At 29.8% G+C, this 22,441-nt stretch overlaps 1 protein-coding gene and 1 pseudogene across 1 annotated transcript in view; one reads left to right on the plus strand and one right to left on the minus strand.

The window, feature by feature from the left end:
* Positions 1–16,741, minus strand: part of LOC113367162 (calcitonin gene-related peptide type 1 receptor-like) — a 20,372-nt gene extending 3,631 nt beyond the window's left edge. The window contains exons 1-4 of the mRNA XM_026608792.1: positions 16,716–16,741; positions 11,429–11,536; positions 10,872–10,998; positions 9,290–9,380 (exon numbers count right to left, since the gene is read on the minus strand). Of these exons, the coding sequence (XP_026464577.1) occupies positions 9,290–9,380; positions 10,872–10,998; positions 11,429–11,536; positions 16,716–16,725 (336 nt within the window). The 5' untranslated portion in view covers positions 16,726–16,741. The remainder of the gene's footprint in view (positions 1–9,289; positions 9,381–10,871; positions 10,999–11,428; positions 11,537–16,715) is intronic.
* Positions 16,742–18,768: 2,027 nt separating this feature from the next.
* On the plus strand, positions 18,769–22,152 carry LOC113367163 (annotated as a pseudogene).
* Positions 22,153–22,441: the final 289 nt, after the last annotated feature.

The raw sequence follows: 22,441 nt of genomic DNA on the forward strand, positions 1-22,441 counted from the left end.
ATACTTAATAATATTTCCAAATTGTTTCCTCTTAACCTACGTAATTCCGAACCTGTAAACCTACCCTTACGCGGTCCGATCCCGAACTTTGATTTTTAGCCTCTCACCCATACTTAGAAACACTGATTGTAAAAAACCCGCCAACTATTCCCTCAAACGGTCTCTTCAAATAATTTTTAAACACATGTTACTACAGCCTCGGGCTCTGTCACATAAACTACGTTCTCTGTGCAAAATATATTATATATTTCACAAATATTTTGCTATACTCTGTTCAACAAATTAATATAAAAAAAAACAAGTTAATGTATATATGATAGTGCAAAATGTGTTCCTTGCGCTAGCTACTGATGTAAGACCATATTTATGTAAGTTACCTTCATTGTCTATATATGTGTATGTGTCTGTATTGCATATGTATGTATATGTATATATATGTATATATATATATATATGTATGTATATTTGTGTGTAGTAGATATATATATGTATGTTATGTGTATGTATGTATATATGTATATATACATATGTACATGTCCGTATGTATATGTTTATATATACGTATTATTCGTATGTATATGTGCATATGTGTACGTGTTTTTACATGCATATCATATATACATGTTTGTGTGTTTATTTATGTATATATATTACGCTTTTGTATGTTATATATTATTTCTTTTCTATAGTTCTTTTTCCAATTTCTGTCTTTTTTCTAGATTCCTATTAATTTTTCAATATTCATTCTGTAGATCCACTGATGATGACATAAAATACTATGTCGAAACGTTTGGAAAAATTAAAGATTAACTTCTAAATCTTTGCATTTTATTTGATGTATGCCCTTGAAGAACTTACTCATATTTCTCAACATCAAAATTAACTACTTTAATATATATTATATATATATATCCACGATTTGTAATGAATTGTATTAAAAATGAGTAAATCTACTTCGACTTATTCATATTTTATGGTTTTAAATTAAGAAATTATTTAAAATGTATGTATACAAAAATTAAAAAAAAAATTAAAATGTATAAGTACAAGAAAACATAAAAATAAAAATAATTATAAGTCAAAATTAATAATTTAAAAGTACAATTACTACTTTGTTTTGAAAATCAAACATAAAATTTTTGTGTTTAAACATTGTAATACATGAACTATAGAAAGGATTTTTTTATGACTGAATTCAACAGAGAAAGAACATAGTACTTTGGGGTTAAAAATAATTATTACATAACCTAACATTAACAATCAATTTTTCACGTGTTTTTTCAACAATCAAATCCTTTTTAATACTTTTTGAAAACTTCATATTCGTCATATACTCGCTGGCCTTTTTTGGTGAAGAAACTCATTTAAAATATGCATAAATTTGGAATGAAATAAAAACAACAATTTAATTTTAATAAGGTATTTATTAATTAAAATCTTTTCTTCGTGCTTTCTGTTCTGCAAAAGTGTCTATGACATCATCAAAATTTAATGAACAAGCCATAGTATTTTCAAAACTTAATAAAAAGTTAGTTTTCTATTAGTCATTATTTGCATATTATAGAGCTTCATAAATAATATTAAAGAAAATATTAGAAAAAAATCACAACACTCTAAAATTATATTATTACATTCATACACGCTCATGTTTTTTTTTCGAAATTAAATTTATTTAGAAGAAAATTTTCGTGCTTATTCTAACTTTTGTTATTAGTGAAATAAAACCAAAATTTGTTAGATTTTACTAATTTTTACGCGTATCTGGGGCCTCCGTGGCCTGGACAAAATAAAACTCTTTAAAATAATAATCTTACATTTCTCGCGTACTTTTTTACGCGTATTTAGGGCCCTCGTGGCCTGGACAAAATAAAACTCTTTAAAATAATAATCTTACATTTCTCGCGTACTTTTTTACGCGTATTTGGGGCCCCCGTGGCCTGGACAAAATAAAACTCTTTAAAATAATAATCTTACATTCCTCGCGTACTTTTTTAACGACATTAAATTTGGTTGAACGAAGTTTTCATGATTAATTCGTTTTTCATGATTTTTTTATATTATTAATGTTTCTTACGGATATTGGGGGCCCCCTGGTTTGGGGGCCCCGTATATTTGATACGGCTGATACGACGGTAGTTACGCCACTGATTCTTACGAAAACATACTTTTCAAGTAAAATAAAGTATTAGAATATAATGTAAAAATATTTCTGAGCATGCGTCCTTTTGGGCCGGGGCCCCCTTAGGCCGGGTGCCCGTGGCATTTTGCCGCCCACGCCACCCTATAGTTACGCCACTGATTGCAACACCAATAAAAATAATGGTTCTATTACAAAAAATGTAATACTGATATATTGTACATAGAAGTGACAACTGATTGGGTTGCCATCTGCAAAACAGACTAATATTAGGTCAAAATTAGCACAAAGCTTATAGAACTATTAGATTCTGATTGCTGTCCCAAAAAAACAGGTAACTAGTAGCGCGCATGGCATCGTGCCTTAAAGCAAATTGCTGGAACTTCCCGTACCAAAATTTTTTTTTTAAAAAAAGATTAACATTTTTGAAAAAAAATTACTTTGAAAGAAATAGATTTTCGAGAAACTATAAATTTTTGACAGAAATTTATTGATGAAAAAAAGATTTTTGAGAGAAAAAGTTTTCTTTATTTTGAAATATTTTGGTATGTACTGCTTTAACTGCATAGAGACGAAATATCGAAGCGCGTAAGCGCCGCGCCGTCTTCTAATGGATAAACGTTGGTACAGAACTCATAGGAATGTAAACAAAATTTATACTTATTGTTAAAATCTCTATAAAATATCTGATAATTTGATGTGCATATGTCTAATAATCATTTTTGACCGCAAAATGGCATTTTTTTACTTTTTTCACCAGATCTGTGAAACCGCTAGACCTGCTATCAGGAAAATTTGATCAATTCTTTATCTTGTCAATACAAGTAAAATGTTTTTTGAATAATTAAAATCGATTCCGTGTTCCGTGTTCCCGAAATCGTCGACAATATTTATACACATACACACACATACATCCATTCTTTCTATGGTATGCCAAAATGTTCAGAAACCTTTAAAACGTAAAAATATTAAAATTTTTTATTGTCGATTTTTTGCGGTTACTATAACTTACACTTCAACAACAACTTACCATTTCAAAGAAGAAGACGTTTTATTTTTCAAAACACAGTCCATTGTTTACGATTAACCAGCGATTCCGGGGGTATGATAATTTCTAATCTAGGCTATACCCATACATTTTAAATATTTCGAATTGATAAATTGTTAACCGAGCCAATTAAACAAAGTACTGCAAACAAGTTACGTAAAATATGCATTTACTATTTTTTAAGTAGTAGTTTCTGTTTTTCGATTCGCTAACTTTATCTTTTCTCGATACTTCGTCATTTTGAATCGATTGCAACCAAATTTGAAAATACCTTGAGTGTTAGTTTTCACCTCATTTCAATGTAATTCGACAGGGATTTGCGTTTGGCATCTTTGCGCGACGATCGAAATCCTTTTTTTTAAACTAGCAGAAAAACGATTTTTTTTTAGTTTAACTAAAAACCCTGAATCGATCGTAAATATTCAAAAACTGTTCGGAAGATATTGGTTGGGTATCGTATTGATTAATTTTTGGTATAGATTGGCCTGGCCGTTACTTCGTAACTAAATCGATTTTCATAAATCTTGATCAAAATCTTAGAAAAAATAGGGTAGGGCGGGGCTAGTTGAGCAAATTTTCACTTAAACGGATGTAGCTCCTCAATGAAAAGTTTCAATAAATTGCTATACGGCTTAATGGATTTGTTGTTTATCGCTTAACAAAAGTGTTAATACTATTTTTTGGTAATGAGTGAAATTTAACAGCTACAGCTGTTTAAATGCAAAAAGTCAAGTATGCTCAATGTACCCCATAGGTGGGGCAAGTTGAGCACTAAAAAATTATAATAAAATTATAGGTTTAATGTCGATTTGTAATGAAATAAAATAAGTTTTTAATAACCGGTTCTATATTAATAGACTTTATTGACAGAGAAAACAAAACTTATAGTAATTTTCTTTGAATAATTAACCAAAAGTAGAATCAACAAAACAATATCGTACCTTAGGAATTATTTTACCATTATATTCAGTATTTTTGTTTAAAATCATTATTTCTTTATATTATTACTCATAGACTTAGCTTAAATCTTAAAAATAATAATTAATTTCTAGAAGTTAATGGAAAATGTCTTAGTGACAGAACAAGTTTAGCAACTATGCTCAACTAACCCCAACTCGGAATTTCAAACTAAATGTGAGTTTTTAAAAAAACCGTGAAAATCATACCCAGAATCTATGTGCATATTAAAAGTACTATAATTATATGAAAGAATAACATTTATCTGATTAAAAATAAATAACATTTGACTAAACCAGACGAAAACTCGTGATGAATTACTTTTTTACTTTTTGGTCTCAAAATAAATAAAACGCCCGTGAGCCTCACTCATTTGTCCAGCGGCCACTAGCGATCGCGGGATGTTTATTTCTCCCAAAACTCTAACTTTCCGCCATATAATGCCTAAACGGACGGTGAATAGTTTTCGAGATATTTCGATTGCTCAACTTGCCCCTATGCTCAACTAGCCCCGCCCTACCCTACTAAATATTACGGCCCTACTACAAGTCAAATAATTTTTAAAAATTAATCAAAGTTGATTAAATGAGTAGCGCTTTTTTGATGTGAGTCAATATTGTCACAACTTGCATTGTTTAGTTTTTCGAAACAAACGGCCGAGCCTCTTCTTTAGAATCAACAAAAAAGTGCAAAATACTTCGTTCCCGTTTTTGTAAAGAATTTTGAACCGATTTTGAAAATTCAATAACTGTTTTTATATGTTATGTCCTTTTTTTTGCAATTGATTGTTAAAAAATTTTTGAGTAAAACTTTCAGTCGGGAGAAGGGATTGGGCTTGGTTATTTCAGGATTTAATTTACTTACTTTTCATTATCGGGCCTTTGAAAATATCTGACACTTCCATATAATATGATGAGAATAACTGGTAAAGCCCAACCAATGAATAGAAAACATCTAATTGTTACTTTTTCTTTAAGGAATACCTGCAGACAAAAAAAGTTATTATTCATAAAATATTGATTAAATTTCTTATAAACTGTATTATATTTTGTTAGGATACGTTTTTGAAATAGAAAGATTTTGATACCAATTTTTTGTTTAGCTTTACAATATACATCTGTACATCATATTGATATACTTTATACTTAAAAATTGATTGTAATGGATGTAAAGGTCCCAGATTTTAGGAATGATACGTGTATTTAAAGATTAAAAATATAATCAAAGAATTTTAAAAAAATTGTTAATGTCATGCTTACTTAATCGCGCAACTTAGAACTGCAACATTCCAAATCTTGTTTGCTTTTTTCAAAAATTTAACATCTAAATATAAAATCGTAAGAATCGTACAAAATGAGAACATATTTAAAAAAAAAATACTTCATAATTTTGGTCGATTAATATGGTTTTAAAAATTTATCTTACCACAACTAAAACTAAGTAAAGATGAGCTCCTTCGCAAAACATCCATAAATGGGCTGATACCGTCGTTAAATTAATTCCTAAGTGTAACCAGATGCACCATGCCGGATTTCCTCTGATGACTAATGGATCAGGAACCACCAACAAGTACCACAATATCCATAGTAAATTTGATAATAATATCGAAAGAAATAGATGTACGTGAATCCATATGCGAGTACAATGTAGTAACCTATAAAGTACATAAATTTTTCTCAGGACATGTAATTAGGGATTTATATTATATATACAATAGTCATTTTAGTAGTCGACTAATTTAGTAATTTACATCACACGTTTAGTCAATATATGTTTGTGACATAATTGTGCAGTTTTATTTGAGTTTATGAAAAAATTTAATTTTACTTCTTAATTCTAATTTTACTTCTATCACAGTCATTTTAATCATTTCAATAGCCCAATATTGTTTATATAGCTCAAAAACTGATTCGATATTTTCGTGAATGTTTCGATCAAGAAAATTTTTGAGCTATTATAAAAGCATGAAAATATGCGATCTATCTGATGCAATATTTTAAAAAATTATTCTTAGATATTAGTGACAAAAAGAATATCACCGATAAAACTAAATAGATGGATCCTATCGACTAAATCTTTCTCGACGTACACAAGAAGTACACAGTTTTTTTAATGTTTTACAGGAGGAGCAAATTCAGCAAAGAAATGTAAAAATTTAATATTAATTAAAAAAATTGATAATAAAATCTGAAGATAAAACTGTATTTGAGAGAGAATTGAACATTTTTCCAAAGTTTTTGAAATATCACTCGATTTCTAAGCATAAAACATATTAAAAAATGAATGAAGTATTTTGATCTTTAATTCAAAAATTATTGAATTAACAAAATGCGCAGTAATATTAGGTTGTCAAATATCTCCCTTCCGCCTTTTTGCTCTTGGTTTATAATACAAAAAGGCGGAAGGGAGATATTTGACAACCAAGATCAAAACCATGAATATCATAATGTGCTAATTCAATTTAAACGATATCAGTTTCAGATTAAGCTGGCACTTATTAATATGTCACATTCATATGTGGCATGCGTTGCAGTGAGTAAATCATCAAATTAATTTTTAATGTTAGCTGATTTTTTGTCAAACCTCCGCGTGCCACCACCTAAAAGCATCACGTGATTAATAGACGCCCCTTACAAGTTACATAGGTTCAAGTGACGCTATCTTTAAGTTTTTCAAAACACAAAACTATGAATTCAGACGGCAAACCACGTCTCATTTTTTTCATGTGTTGATTTATCATTGCTTTTTGATGGGTGAAAATACCATCACAGCGAATGTATTGCTTGATATGTGTTATATGAACTTTGCCAAATCGAGGCAAACGGTGAAGAAGTGGTTTGCTATTTAAGTTGATATCATACAGACACTGACGATGATGAATGCTCTAGAAGACCAATTGTGGTGGTTACAACAGAAAATATAAAAAAATCTCAGGATCGTTTTGGTAAACCGAAAAGTATAATTGTCTAAGATAGCTGACACCCTAAAGATATCAATAGAACGTGTTGCAAAATGATAGCTGCACTCCGGAGTCGAATAGACAGTCAGCCGAGTGGACTAGACGATAAGAAAAAAAAAAGCAACTTTTTCAACTATCTTGAGAAAGTTTAGACCACCAACAGTGACTACTGTATAATGATATTGAAGCCTTTCAAGATCAAAATCGGAAAAACAGCCGCATTTGAAAAAGAAAACTCCTGCTTTTTCAGGACAATGCACCAAGTCACAAATCCGCGAAAACAGTGGCAAAAAAATCATGAATTGGGCTTCGAATTGCTTTCCCGCCTACTATATTTTCTAGATCTGTTTTCCAGCGACCATAACTTGCTCTCAGATCTCAAAAAGATACTGACTGTGAAGAAATGTTTGCCGAATGAAAAGATGATGGCCAAATTTTGTGGCAAAGTACAAATCGTACTACATAAATGGTTTGGAAAAATTCGAAATTCGCTTTAATCTATATTGAATAAAAAGAAGAATTTTGAAAATTGAGCTATTGACTTATTGAGTGAAGTAATATATGTATAATATAACAAGTACTAGAATATACTCACCTATGTGATAAAAATATGCTAAGTGATATCGCTAATGTAACCAGCGATATGCAATATCCAGTGAAGTAGATATTATTGACTATATTACGGAACTGTAATAAAATATTATAATTTATTTCAATATTCACTAATTTTGATCAATATAAAAAATGTAATATATAATTGTTTATACTTTAATAAATAGAAATCATCAAATAATGAAATTTAGAATACAATCAACTAGTGCAAATAATCAAAAATAAAAATACTTTAATAATTATTGTACTACAAATTATTAATTGTAACCTGTATTAATTTATTTAAATCACTATGATGAACTATATAATGAAACATGAAAGTAATTAGTTTAGATTTTTTAGTATATTTGATGAATAAAAAAAATCATTGATAAAAACGTTGATTGATATTTTTAGGCTCTAATATACTAGCATTTACAAGTAAACATGACAATAGCATATATTTGATGCAATAATATCACATGTTAATATATCATAATAAAATAGTAGATTGCATAATAGTAGGGGGAAGTCCCGTAATGTCGGACGGCACCTAACGCCGGACAATCTATTAAACACGTATAATTTAAGCGAGTGTAATATTATTATTTCAATATACAAGTGAAAGGGGCGCGGGGGACACGCAGGTACAGGATCACGCGCCAATACTCTCCTGTGACCCACATGACCACGGCGGGAGCAACCCTTTGTTGTTTTAGGCGCAAAATCACGGCGTCACCTAAATATCAATTGAAGTTATTCTAATGCATTTATGCAATTATATTTGAGTGGCATTCAAAGATTAAATTAGTACTTGATTGCTACCCGTAAAATGGTAAAATATTATTAGATATTTTAAACAATTTTAGTAGGTACCACCAAATGAACGAGAATGCCTGTCCCGTCCCTTAGCATTGGACACTAAGTCCGCAGTAAACATATTGATATTGCTTGCGAGAATTGACGTAATTTTAATTATTTAATTTTGTTCTGTATGAGTGCTAACGGTCACTACATACCCACATTTTTCGTATTTCCTAGTCAAAGAATGAAAACCTCATGATGAATGCATCGGTGTGGCCCAGCCAAAAGGGTGGATAATTAGTGATTTTTTTGCAATATTTAAGAATATTTGTCAAACACACATGTGTAGACATTCCAGAGTGTGGAGATGGCTACATATGTATTCAATACTGGTTATTTTGAAATGTCCGGTACTAGGTACCACTTAGTAAAATTATATTTTTGGTTACCAAAGTTTTATTGAAAGTATTAATTATTTTTAAGCAAATATTGTATTTTTAGTTTGGTTTCTAACTTTGTTATCTAACTAAATATTTATTGTAAAATATTTTTTAATTTATTTATAAATAACCTCAGGTGTCCGGCACTCGGGGGCTTCCCTCTAAGTATATACGAGGACCACTAAATCAGAAATAAATTTGTTTAATAAAATTTTGGAATAAATTAAACAAGTTTGCTATTAGAATGAAGAAGATTATTATATCTAAATTAAATTACTTGCGGTGAGTTTTATTTGAAACTCAATCAATAGTTTAATAAATTAAGTTTAAGTGATTTACTATCTTAACCTTACCCTTAAGTCTTCCATATCGACGCAATTTGAATAATTTGACCATTCCAATCCCGTGTCCGGATGAGTAAACCATGTTCCATTTTCTAAGCAACTGAAATAACATCGACAGAAAATCTTGTAGATAAAAATAAATAATTTTTAGATCATTATGCCATTTTACAACTAATATATTTTAGATGATATATATTAGGGCAGAAACAAGTCATAAACCTATTTATGATGGAGTTTTTATGTAATCAGTAGAAGAGTGCATTAGAAAGATATTCCAATTAATTATTTATTGATACGGTATAGTTATTGGTTAGAATGATATTTTTGTGTTCTAAATAATACTATTCAAACATCTCATACTAGATTCGACCATTCAATTTTCGCCGTAATCATCTAACAGAACTTATCTAACAGTTAAAGTATATCTAGCCATACAACGATTTTCTAAAAAAATAAATAATTCCGACATAGTTGGCATTTTCTTTTGTTATCAAAATGTATTGAGTTCTATTTTAGTTTCTGAATCTAATTTATTCAATAGCAAAAACGTCATTGAAAAATCACGGTTTTCACCTTCTAAGCCGAACTCTTTAAGAGAATTTATATTCTGTTGCAAAATTAGATTTTAAGACCTAGTTAGGTAGTACTTTTCGGCCTTTGTTAAGACCTAGTTAGTTAGTTGTTAAGATCTAGTTAGTTAGTACTCTTCGAAGAAGATAGAAATTATAAAATATTTTGGCGAAAAATTGAAAAAGATTGAGATATAGTAGAGGGGCAGTTATAAGGTGATTGTGGTGAGAAACGACAGGGATAAGGGGACGAATAGTGTAATAGAAATTGTAGTTAAAGTAGTAGTTGAGATAAAGTGAATTATTGATATCAAAACGTTAAAATTCATTTTTGTTACTGCTTGAAGTAGTTAAATTTACGAAAGTTTTTAGTTTAGTTAAAATGATCAATTAAAATAAACAAAACTCCAACTTGCTCGCCAAGCTAATCCTGCAACCTGCATCCAACTTTTTTATAATACGCGAATTTATTGACTATAATCGCTGACTCTAAACCTTCAAGCATATTCGATGAATGTTTTTTACAATTATTAGGCGTATAATATTAGTGTTCATTCTTTCAAGATATGATTTAAATTTTGTCGTATTTTTTGTAAATTTATGCTTGAAAAATTGTCTTTTGTGCTAGTAATTGCTTTTAGAACCTAATATAATTTACTTATTATGAAATATTTTTGATAGAAAAGCACAAACCATTACAAAATGTTATGTATAATAGGAGTTAGCCAATGCGAGCAAAGTAATGAAAAGAATATAAATTTATAATTTACTAATTAGTTAATAGTTATAATTTCGTATCATTCAATTTGGTGCCTAGTATAAACACACATAGAAGAAAGACGTTTTTGTAAAATAATAGGAAATAAAAACGAACAAAAAAATATAACAATAATATTATTTCAAACATAATTTTTGTGGAAGTTTCAATAAATTAAGTACCAATAAATAAATGAGTACCAATTATATTTATATGTTGAATCTATTGGAACATGCAACATACAATAATAATAAAATAAACGTACTCTTTATGAGCCCTTCTCAGTGGATCGAAACCTAAAACGGTGTCTGGACAATTTTGAAAACTTCGCGTTCCTGGTGCGCTTCTTAACCAGCATAAATATCCGTCGAAAGTGGTAGGGCAGAACGTATCTGGAAATGAAATGAAAATCAGTAAATTTTGTTATTCTATATTGCTAATTATTTTTTTTGTCTTTCATATTTGATGTTTGATTTATTTTACTTTTCCACATAACTATAGAAACTATATAATGATTATATAAACGATGAAACCGTAAAAAGTGCATTAAAAGTAAATCTATTCAATAAGAAAATATAATTGATATATATGGAGTATATTTTTTAAAACATATACTCTGAGCAACATACGTCAATTAATTTCAATTGAATCAAATTATTTCAAATGGAAAAAATTGTTCCAGCTAAAGTTAAGTTAAATTACTAGGTATAATTATGATTTGATAATTTAATTGAATTTACAAGTAATTCGCGGAACGATAGACTTTCGATCGATTATATTAATAAAAATAGTATAAGAGAATACTTATTTAAAATCCAATACTTGATTGAGAAGCATTCAATGCTCGATCCATCTCCAAACATTTTAGTACTTTGCGTTTCAAATCTTGAATTAACTGTGAATTTGCCAGATGGCTTCCATTAACATATTCTGAAAAAATATTAATACAGATCATTTACTGTAAATATTTTTAATAAAGTTGTATGATTTGCTTACATTAAATTGATTTTTTTACTAATATAAGACTCAATTAGACACAAGCCTTTTTAAATAAGAAAATATATTTTAAGATTTTTGAGAATATTGAAATGAATGAACATTTTATTTGCATTGATGAAGAACTGATTATGTTTTTAGGAAGACAGATCTAGCGGACTCGCAGATGCAATAAAAAAAATTTAAAAGCTGCCATTTGGCGGTCAAAAATGATCATTATACATAAGCACATCAAATTATCAGATGTTTTATAGAAATTTTAATTACAAATTTTGTTTATATTTCTATGGGTTCACAGACCTTATACTACATGGACTGCTAATCCTCATATGTTTTCAATTGCACAAAGTGTACAAAGATAAAAGGGACTGTGACGTCACTTGCTGAACGAGCGTTGCGACAATCGTAAAACTCTAAAATTAAATCCTGTTCTTAAAATTGTTAAATTATTTTCAAAGAGAAAAATCAGTCCATGTAGTGATTCCTGAAACACTTTAAGGTCTATGGTTTCATGCCAATGTTTATCCCTTAGATTTTGACACGGCGCTTACGCGCTTCGATATTTCATCTCTAAAACAACTACGCAGCGCGATTGCTTTAAAAAAATTAAAACTTTACTTAAAAAAAATCAGATTTTTCAGTATTTTTTTTGAAAATTCTCAAAATTCTCAAAATTGTATTTCTTTGAAAAAGTTCTTAATTTTTTAAGTTCGTTAAGTTCTTTAAGTTTTTTTAAATATTTGATTTTTCCAGTACGGAAAGTTCCAGCAATTTGCCTTAAAGCACAATACCATGCACCACTCGTATACAGATAGATTACTTTGTTTGTTATTTTAAATGTTAGTAGTTAAATACCCAACAATTAGTAATCGCGTAGATAATTAAGCTCGGTCATAAAGATGGTTTGTCTTTAAAAGTCTGCGTTGAGTACGGTTATGGCAAATTTTGTGGATACGGTTTTGATAACTTTTTATGTTTTTTTAGAACACATGTAACCCTAAATTTTCAACCTCCTACCACAAACCTCTATTTTGTAGGAATTATTCATTAATTGATTGTAAGTACATCATTTTTATAAACCATGAATCTAATCGCCATGAAAATTTAGAAAAATTCTAGGCATATACTCTGATTCTCAAACATTTTGATTAAAACCAAGTGGTAAGGGTTAGCCACCTCGATTTTTAAGAACAAGATATAAACAAGCACAAAACTAAATTTTAAACCTCTTATCACAAATCTCTATTTCGTCAGAATTATTATAGTAAATATATCACTTATCATCTCGATTTCTGTCAGTGTAAGGTTTTTTTTAAATATTGATTGAGATTTTTCAAAGTTAATGAAAGAGCATAAATTTTTATTAAGGGTTTTTGATTTCTTTGAACAATTTTCTTAATTTTTTGAAAACATCTTTTTGTAGTTTTTTTAATGATTATATTATATATACACTGTATATATAAGATAATTAACTGTATATATGTAGATACTGTACAAATAAAAAGTAAATATAAATATAAATAAGACTAATTGAATTTATGGTAGAGCTAGGCTTAAGAGTCCGCAGGTAAGAAGGTCGACGTTTTTTACGTAGTTTTTTTTTGCTTTTTCCAAACACTAATCGTTTTTTACATATTGTCAACAAAAGCAAAATGTTTTTTGAATAAACCAAATCGGGTGCTCTTTTCTTTCAAAAATTTATTGAATGAAAACATGGAATTTTTTATACTCTGCTCCATATCTCTGAAACGGCTGAACCGACTTTTGCAAAAACTAACCAGCACGTCTTCTTGTCAATAGAAATCAAAAGATACAAACACACGCACACACAGATAAATACATCTATTTTTCTGAACTATACCAAAATGCTCACAAACCTCTAAAATGTGAAGATATGCAAAAATGTTCATTTTCGATATTTGGGCGGTTACAATAACTTATGCTACAAGAAGTTAATAAACAGATTTATATTTTAGGCAGAGGTTCAACCTCTTAAATGTTAGGCAATAACTTGGAAATTTTATGATCATTTTTGATAGTTGGTTGTTTGATATGTGATATGTGCTGTGACTTGTGTGACAGTTTAAATGCTGCTGTTATGATTATAAGCTTATATTATATATTGGGATGCTGAATGGCATATTTTACTCAAAGATGCATCTAATACAGCTGAACAATCAATCACAAAAGATACGATTGCTATTTTCCATCTTGATAATTAGATGTAAAAAGATCGCATTTTTGTTTAGATTTCTATTTATATGTATATTGATAAGTTAAAATTTTGACTGATATCAAAGAAGACTGTTATTAAAGCATTACTATTAATTATAAGATACAAAGTAATCGCATAGTTCAGTTTATTCCTTTTTAATTTAGTATAGAATAATATTTTTTGTTATATACATCCCGTATATTGTTGTATATCCCGTAGGGCAAGTTATAGTAATCGCAAAAAAAATCGAAAATGAAAATTTTTATATATCTTTACGTTTCAAAATCTTCTGAACATTTTAACCTTACCTTAGAAAAATGGATGTAGGTGTGTGTGTATGTGTGTGTGCGTATAAGCATGTGTGTGCGGATATAAATTTTCGTCGACGATTTCTTGAACACGGATGAAGCGATTTGAATAATTCAAAAAACATTCGATTCGTATTGATAAAGAGACGATTAGTTTTTGGCTAAGGCAGGTCTAACCATTTCGAAGATACGAGGCAAAAAGTGCCAAAAATGGTAATTCGGTTTTTAAGAGAACGAAGCGTCCGATTTTAATAATTCAAAAAACAGCAGGTCGAAGATCTGGTGAAAAAAGAAAAAAAAATGCCATTTGCCGGTCAAAAATGATCATTAGACATAAGCACATCAAATTATCAGATATTTTACAGAGATTTTAATAATAAGTATAAATTTTGTTTACATTCCTATGGGTTCCGTACCAATGTTTATCCGTTAGACGTCGATGCGGCGCTTACGCGCTTTGTCATTTCGTCTCTATGCAGTTGAAGCAGTACGATTGCTTTAAAAAAAAGTTCAGAATTTCTAAAATATGTCAAAATAAAGAAAACATTTTCAAAAATTTAGTACACATTTCAAAAAAAGTAAATTTTTGTCAAATTTATAGTTTCTCAAAAATCTAACTTGTTCGAAGTAAATTTTTTTTCAACAATGTTAATCTTTTTAAAAAAATAATAATTTTTGGTTCGGGAAGTACCAGCAATTTGCTTAAGGCCATGCGCCCCACTAGTTTATATTATATACTTAATCACTTCTACGAGCGACCAGTATACTTAACGGCCACGGATGGCCCCACAAAGTCAAGTGTCACCATTCACCGTTTTCAGGATTTCTGAACATTTTAGCAAACTTTAGAAAAAATGGATGTGTGTGAGTATGCAGTATGTATGTATGAATGTTTGGTTTCGAATTTTCGTCCACGATTTCGAGAGTACAAATCACCGAATTTAAATGAAGTAAAAAACATTTGATTTCTATTAATAAGGAACCGTGTTGATTAGTTTATGGCAAAGGCAGATTCAGTCGTTTCAAATATACAGGGCAAAAACTTCTATAAATGGCAATTCATAAAGAACAGAGCGTCCAGTTTGAATTGTTCAAAAGATATTTTATTTGTGTTGAATGAATAAAGAATTGACTACATTTTTGGAAAGGCTGGTCCAGTGGTTCCGAAAAATCCCATAAAAAATTAAAAAAAAAATTTATTTCGCGGTCAAAAATGATCATCAGGCATATGTATATTATCAAATATATGCATATCATATAGGCATATGTATATTATAATTATCAGATAATTTATACAGATTTTAATAAGTAAGTTGTTCACATTTCTATGGGTTTCATACCAAGATTTATAATGTTTAACCGATAGACTGCAAAACGGCGCTTATGCGCTTCAATATTTTGTCTCTAAAATGCGCATAAGGTTCACACGCGATTGAAGTAAAACTTATTTGCTACTGTACAAAGTAGCAAATTTAAGTTAAGTAAAAATAAATACATCATATGTATAAATAATAATTTTTGAATAATGTTTATTAGTAATATGGTAATACTCGTGATGCACATATTTATTATTGTCAACCATTATATACATTTATATAATGATAAATTATAAATTATATATTTATAATAGCATTAAAAATATTTATAATATTGAAACATAATAATGTAATTAAAGCCATACTTCAAATTTGTCATTGTTATTATCATTTAGAAATGGACGTTCATTAGAGAAATGAAGTAATTGCTGATTAATAAATTCTATAATATTCGTTCATATAGTGGGTTATGTTAAACAATGCCTAAATAAATATTGTTTTCGCAAATTCACTCATCATGTAATTGTGTTTGAAGAACTTCATGTAATTAAAATTAACATGCATTCACTGACTGCTTGTATTTTTTTTTTACTTTTTTGCTGGCGATATAATCTCATTCTTTGAATAGCTGTAATATCTGTTTTCCTAAAATATATTTTCCATTTTAATAAATTCAAAGATTTATAGAAACTACGAATAATATAGACATAATTTCAAATCAATAAACTTACGTTTTAGTTCACGGTGTAAATGTTTAATTTGTTTTATTATTTTCAAGGAACAGGGTAAAATATTCTTCTGATTCAGGCATTTTTCATTAAATCAAGATTAGTACTACGATGTAACTTTAAAATGTGTATTTATCTATATCGATTTCCTTGTTAATATCGGTACTCCTACAACGTTGACGCTGGTACGCATACAACAGATCTCTATTCACGACGACTAATCACAATCGACCCGTATAGAAATGATATCATCGAGAACGAATGACAAATCATTGGCACTCGACTCTTATCTTATCTTATCTACCGTAACGCACTTCCGTTGCATTTGTACGGATTTACACCCTAGTCGCGACTAAAGAAGTTTTATTTCAAAAAATTTCATATTGTTTCAAAAATTTTAAAAACTCCAAATTTTCAAAACTTTCAAAAATTATTTTTTTCCAAATTATAAAAGAAAGTAAAGCTAGCAAAAATTTTAAATTACGGGCAGTCCCAACAAGTTGTCTTAAGGCACGACTATGGATATTATTTTTAAAGAAATCATACCTTCATCCATTTCATAACATTAATATAATGCAGCAATAACAAGAATTACACTTTTCACTAATTGTAAGATTAAGCTTCAACTTTTTAAAAAATTATGCGTCACTAAACCATAATTAAAATGAACTCTTTAAAGTATCTATTTCCAGCGGTCAGATGGCAATATGAGCGTGCGAACGCATAACCGAAAACATTTCGAATGAATCGAACGAATTAAATGAACAGAAGGCATCATGATTATAGCGCGCAGCCTCGGAGCGCATATTATTAAGTAAATAAGCCGAGAAGGCACCTAATTTATAAATTGAAGTTCAAATACGAGATTATGTTATGTCAATCCTATATGCCCTGACATATGATAATTAATTTGTTAATTGATCCATATGATTAAATTTGCTACGCATTGTATTACCACAATATGGTGCCAAATACTTAGCTAATAACATACGCAAATGGCACGTGTGTTGTTAATCAAATTAATTCGTCCAGTAGTATGAAAATGGTAATCAGAAAAAAATCCATGTAAGTAAGACAATCAAAATATTCACTACGAAACATGTCAAATCAGTCATATTCAAAGGAGAGGTCATCTTTCTGGATCCTCAAAGAAAACTGAAAGAAAGAGCACGCGTATCATTTGTTAAGGTTGTCTTTAGCGATTAAGGCAATATATATATATATATATATATATATATATATATTATATATATATATATATATATAAATATATATATATATATATATATATATGCACAATACAAATTTTAATACATTTATTACAGAATAATTAAATTATAAATAGGGGGAAGTCCCCGAGTGGCGGACACCTAAGTTTTTTATAAATAAATAAAAAATTATTATACGAAATGTTTATTAAATTATGACTTATATTAGATAACAAAGTTAGAATTCAAACCAAATTAACAAAAACGCAACTTTGCTAAAAAATAATCAATACTATCAATCAAACTTTGGTAACAAGAAATATAATTTTTAAAAGTGGCACCTAGTACCGGACATTTTAAAATAACCTGCATTGAACACATATGTAGCCATTTCCACACTCTGGAGTGTACGTGTATGCGCATGTGTGTTTGACGAATATTCTTAAATATTGCAAAAAAAGTCACTATTCATCCACCCTTTTGGCTGGGCCACACCGATGCTCTCAGCTGGTACATTTACCATAAGCTTCTCATTCCTTGTCTAGGAAATACGAAAAATGGGGGTATGTAGTGACCGTTAGCACTCACACAGAACAAAATTAAATAATTAGAATAAATTACGTCAATTCTCACAAAAATATCAATATGTTTACTGCCTGGCGCTAAGGAACAGACATTTTCGTTCATTTGGTGGTACCTACTAAATATAAGGATATCGGCACATAACACATTGTTTGATTTTTTTAGTGCCTCAGTTATGTTAGAAAAGTGAGTAAATGATTGCACTTCTTTCCATTTGACCAAAAATTCGTTTATGACGCCACTAGAAATCAGATGATTAGCTTTAAATCCTCGTTTTTTTAATCATCTTTTAAAATTTTCTGTGCGCAGCGTTTATTGAGCTAGGAAATTTATTAATCAAATATTGAAATAATATTTTTCTATTTGTAATAAACCATTTTAAACTGATTTATGTTTTATCCATGGATTGTTTACTGGGATTATAAGATTTCAAATTTATCAACCTTTGCTAATGTGCAAAGATTTTTGTGAATGCTAAATTGTTAAAATAGTTATTTTGATTAGTGTGCGGAAATGTGTTGATTAATAATAAATTATTTCCAACTGATATTATAAAATATTATTCACAAAAATATATTCAATGTCATGATATAATATTTTGTTTTTCTCCGGATGTCAACTCTGACTTGATCGTCACAATACTCCGCACTTAGTGTTGACAAGCTGACGTCAAACTTGTTTGAAGATGATCGTAAAACAAGTTGCATTTCATTGTGTGACTGCTGACTAGCTAGTCTTATTGCACTGGATAGGTAGTCCAACAAAAGACCGGTGGTTAGAGCTAGTTATTGATTCGAGGTCTGGCCATAATGGATAGGTATGCCTACAGAAGTCCGGTGGTCAGGGTTAGAAAATGTGATAGCCCACAGTAACCAAGCACTGCGCGTACTTGATAAATAGGCCTACGGAAAACCAGTGGGCAGGCGTTAGGCACCACTGTCTATATTTTGTAATTCATCTTTGTGATTCACGTCGTGAAGTTAGTTGTAACTTAATATTTTTAATCTCGTATGCCTCTAATATCCGTTTAGGTCATGAACTCTATCGACATGTTCATTACTTATCACGTTAAAAAGGCGCTGCTAATTTTTACAAACTTAAACGAATTTTCAAAGTTAAAATTTTAAAGGTTTTAGTTATTTACAAAGAATGGGCCGATTCTAAAGATAAGATTTTGTTAAACCAAAAACTAATCAGCACGAGTCCCTACCAATATCTATCGAACGATTTTTGAATTTCTAAAATTGATTCAAGATTACGTGCTAAAACGTCAACGAAAATTTTTTCACTTATCTTCTAATTACACAGAAACGGCTTGGCAGATTATTGTACCAAGGTAGACAATGCGAGTACTTATTCAGTTTCAGTCTTTCTCAAAGTGGGCGATATCGCCCCCTGGTGGGCGATATTGAACTCCAGGGGGGCGATGAAAGGCCTCGCGAAAAATGTTGGTTGTTGTATTGTATTTACTTTACATTTTAAAGTTTACCAGAATTTGTATCCCAACGATTAATTGGTACTTTCAATGTTTGGTCGTGTTTCCATGGTATTTGAATGATTTTGATGCCATTTTATAGCTTTTTACCAAAAATTAATATACCAATTTTCAACTCACTTGGAGTTAAATACTAACATATCCCAAAAGCATTTACCGACTGTGTTGGAAATTTTTGCATTTTTAGGCCAATGAAAAACGGCATTAGGGAGATTAAATTTAAATACTTTTATTAAACACAATTGTAAAAAAAATATTTATTCTTCCGATCAATTAATATTGACAATGCATGCAAAGATAATCATTCTATAATAAACTGTTCCAAATTTCTTTCCATGGCGTAATCTGATAGGAAAGTTTTATTAGCGGCAAGGGTATATGTTCTAATTGTTTAAAAAAGGGTCATTTACAATACAATTGCTTTTGTGGCGATATCAAGCAGGCTGGTTTTGATTTGTAAAAAACAATCGGACATGTCATATATATTTTTGATATCGAAATATTTTTATAGTCAATAATTTTGATATATTATCATAACATTACGACTCCCACACTTTAAAAGATATAGATGTAATACCTGTTCTCAAAAACATAATACTCCATAAAGATAGACTAATTCACCAGGTATAGACAACCCCGCAATGATAGCGGTACATACAAATCTCCCGACGGGGGGGAGTGCACCTTTAACTACAGTAATTTTAATATTTAAAAATTTTTGCATATAAATATCTGTAATATTATAAATTGAAACAGTCTAGAAAAGTAGAGTAATGAGTGCAGAAGCATGTAAATTAGATCAAGATATTTCGCAAAGATAATAGTTGTTTTTATTCCTTTTTTTTTTGGTGACGGGATAATTCTATATTACAGTTCACTAAATTAACTTTTAAAAGTGATTGCACCCAACATTTTTCGCGTAATTTTTAAAAGAAAAGCCATGTCGCAAGCAAAAAAAAGATGCGTCAGTACATTGCAGAATATATTAAATATGGATTCATAGAAAATTCTGTAAACCCATGTATGCCTTTATGCCTTCTGTGTTCAAAAACATTTTCAAATGAAGCAATGAAGCCCTCAAGACTTCAAGATCATTTGAATAGAATGCATCCGGATAAGAAGGATAAAAATGTTGATTACTTTCGAAATCTGGAAAAGATGTATATTGCTCAGCCTAGTGTGTCAAAACTTTTTTCTGTAGCTGCTAAGCAGGACGATGACGGACTTCGAGCGTCATACAATATCTCTCGGTTAATTGCCCAAACAGGTAAACCACACACTATTGGAGAATCATTAATTTTGCCAGCTGTAAAAGAAGTTATAACTACTGTGCTACATAAACCAGCAGCAGATATAATTTGCAAAATTCCTTTGAGTAATAGTTCTGTGCAAAGACGAATTGATGAAATGGCTGAAAATATTGAAGAATTATTATGCAATCATTTGAAGTCTTGTAAATTTTCACTCCAATTGGATGAGTCTACTTTACCAAATAATGAAGCATTGTTGTTGACTTACGTGAGGTTCATTAAAGATGAAGAAGTATGCCAAGAACTTCTATTTGTTAGAAATTTAGAGACAGATACAAAAGGAGAAACCATATTCAAAACATTGGAAAAGTTTTTTGATGAGAAAGATATTCCATTGAAGAATATTATATCAGTTGCTACTGATGGTGCTCCAGCTATGAGGGGTTGTCAAAAAGGATTCATAGCCTACCTAAAAAATAAAATTCCCAATGTTCTTGCTGTGCATTGCGTGATACATCGACAGCATCTAGTTGCCAAAAACTTAAGTGAACGATTGCATCAAGCATTGCAACATGTCATCAGAGCTATTAATAAAATCCGACACAACTCTTTAAATGAGAGATTGTTCAATCAGCTGTGTACCGCTAATGATGAAGAATTCAACAGATTGTTATTTCACACAGAAGTGCGTTGGCTATCAAAAGGAAATTGTCTGACCCGTTTTTACAATCTCTTTGACTGTTGAGTTTTTAGAAAATAAGGACACACAGTTGTGTAAAGAACTGATATCATCAAAAAATGATATAGCATATCTCACAGATCTTTATGCATTACTCAACAATATGAATTTACAACTTCAAGGCGATGGCTTAAATTTAATAAAAACAAAAAATATCATCGCTGCTTTTATAGCAAAACTGTTATTACATAAGAAAAATATTGGCAGACGGGAGTTTCATAATTTTCCAAATTTATCGGTATCGTGCAACGAAGACTTGCTCGTGTACTGCCAACATTTGAAAAATCTTCATGGAAATTTTATTGAAAGATTTCAAGATATTTTGAATTTGGAAATACCAGGCTGGGTATTAGACCCTTTTTCAAATGCAAATGTAGAAGCATCAGCCCAGCTAGAAGAAGAACTTATAGAATTAACAACAAATGAAGAGTTAAAAATCAAATTTAAAGATGGTTACCAACAATTTTGGCTACAGAAGTCAATTCAGCACTTATATCCTGGCTTGTGGTTGGTTGTTCAAAAATTTTTACTAGCATTTCCATCGTCATATTTGTGTGAACGTGGATTTAGCACTGTGACAATGCTACTTACTAAAAACAGAAATCAGTTGCAAATTACCAAACGCGGTGACTTACGACTGTTTTTGAGTGCAATGGAACCTGATATTGACAAACTTGTAAAAAACCATCAAATTCATCCTTCTCATTAGAGTTTGAAAATAAAATTTTATATACTGTTTATATTAATTTGATTATAATATATAAAATATATGATTAATGTCATAAAGTTGCGTTTTATTTGCTTTCACTGGTAAAAATGTCCAATTTAGAATGTAAGGTTGCATCAACTAATATATCACACTATAACTATATTAATAAAAGTAATAAAAGAAACAGTTTTCAGAGATTGTATAAAAAATTTGGTAGGGGGGCGATACAAAAATTTTGATCTTCAAAGGGGGCGATGGAAGGAATAAGTTTAGATCGAATGACTTTTAA

Source organism: Ctenocephalides felis, unplaced genomic scaffold, assembly GCF_003426905.1.
Source record: "Ctenocephalides felis isolate EL2017-DRISC unplaced genomic scaffold, ASM342690v1 CF-g0.4_SCAFFOLD_01170, whole genome shotgun sequence".
Classification (NCBI taxonomy): Eukaryota; Metazoa; Arthropoda; class Insecta; order Siphonaptera; family Pulicidae; genus Ctenocephalides; species Ctenocephalides felis.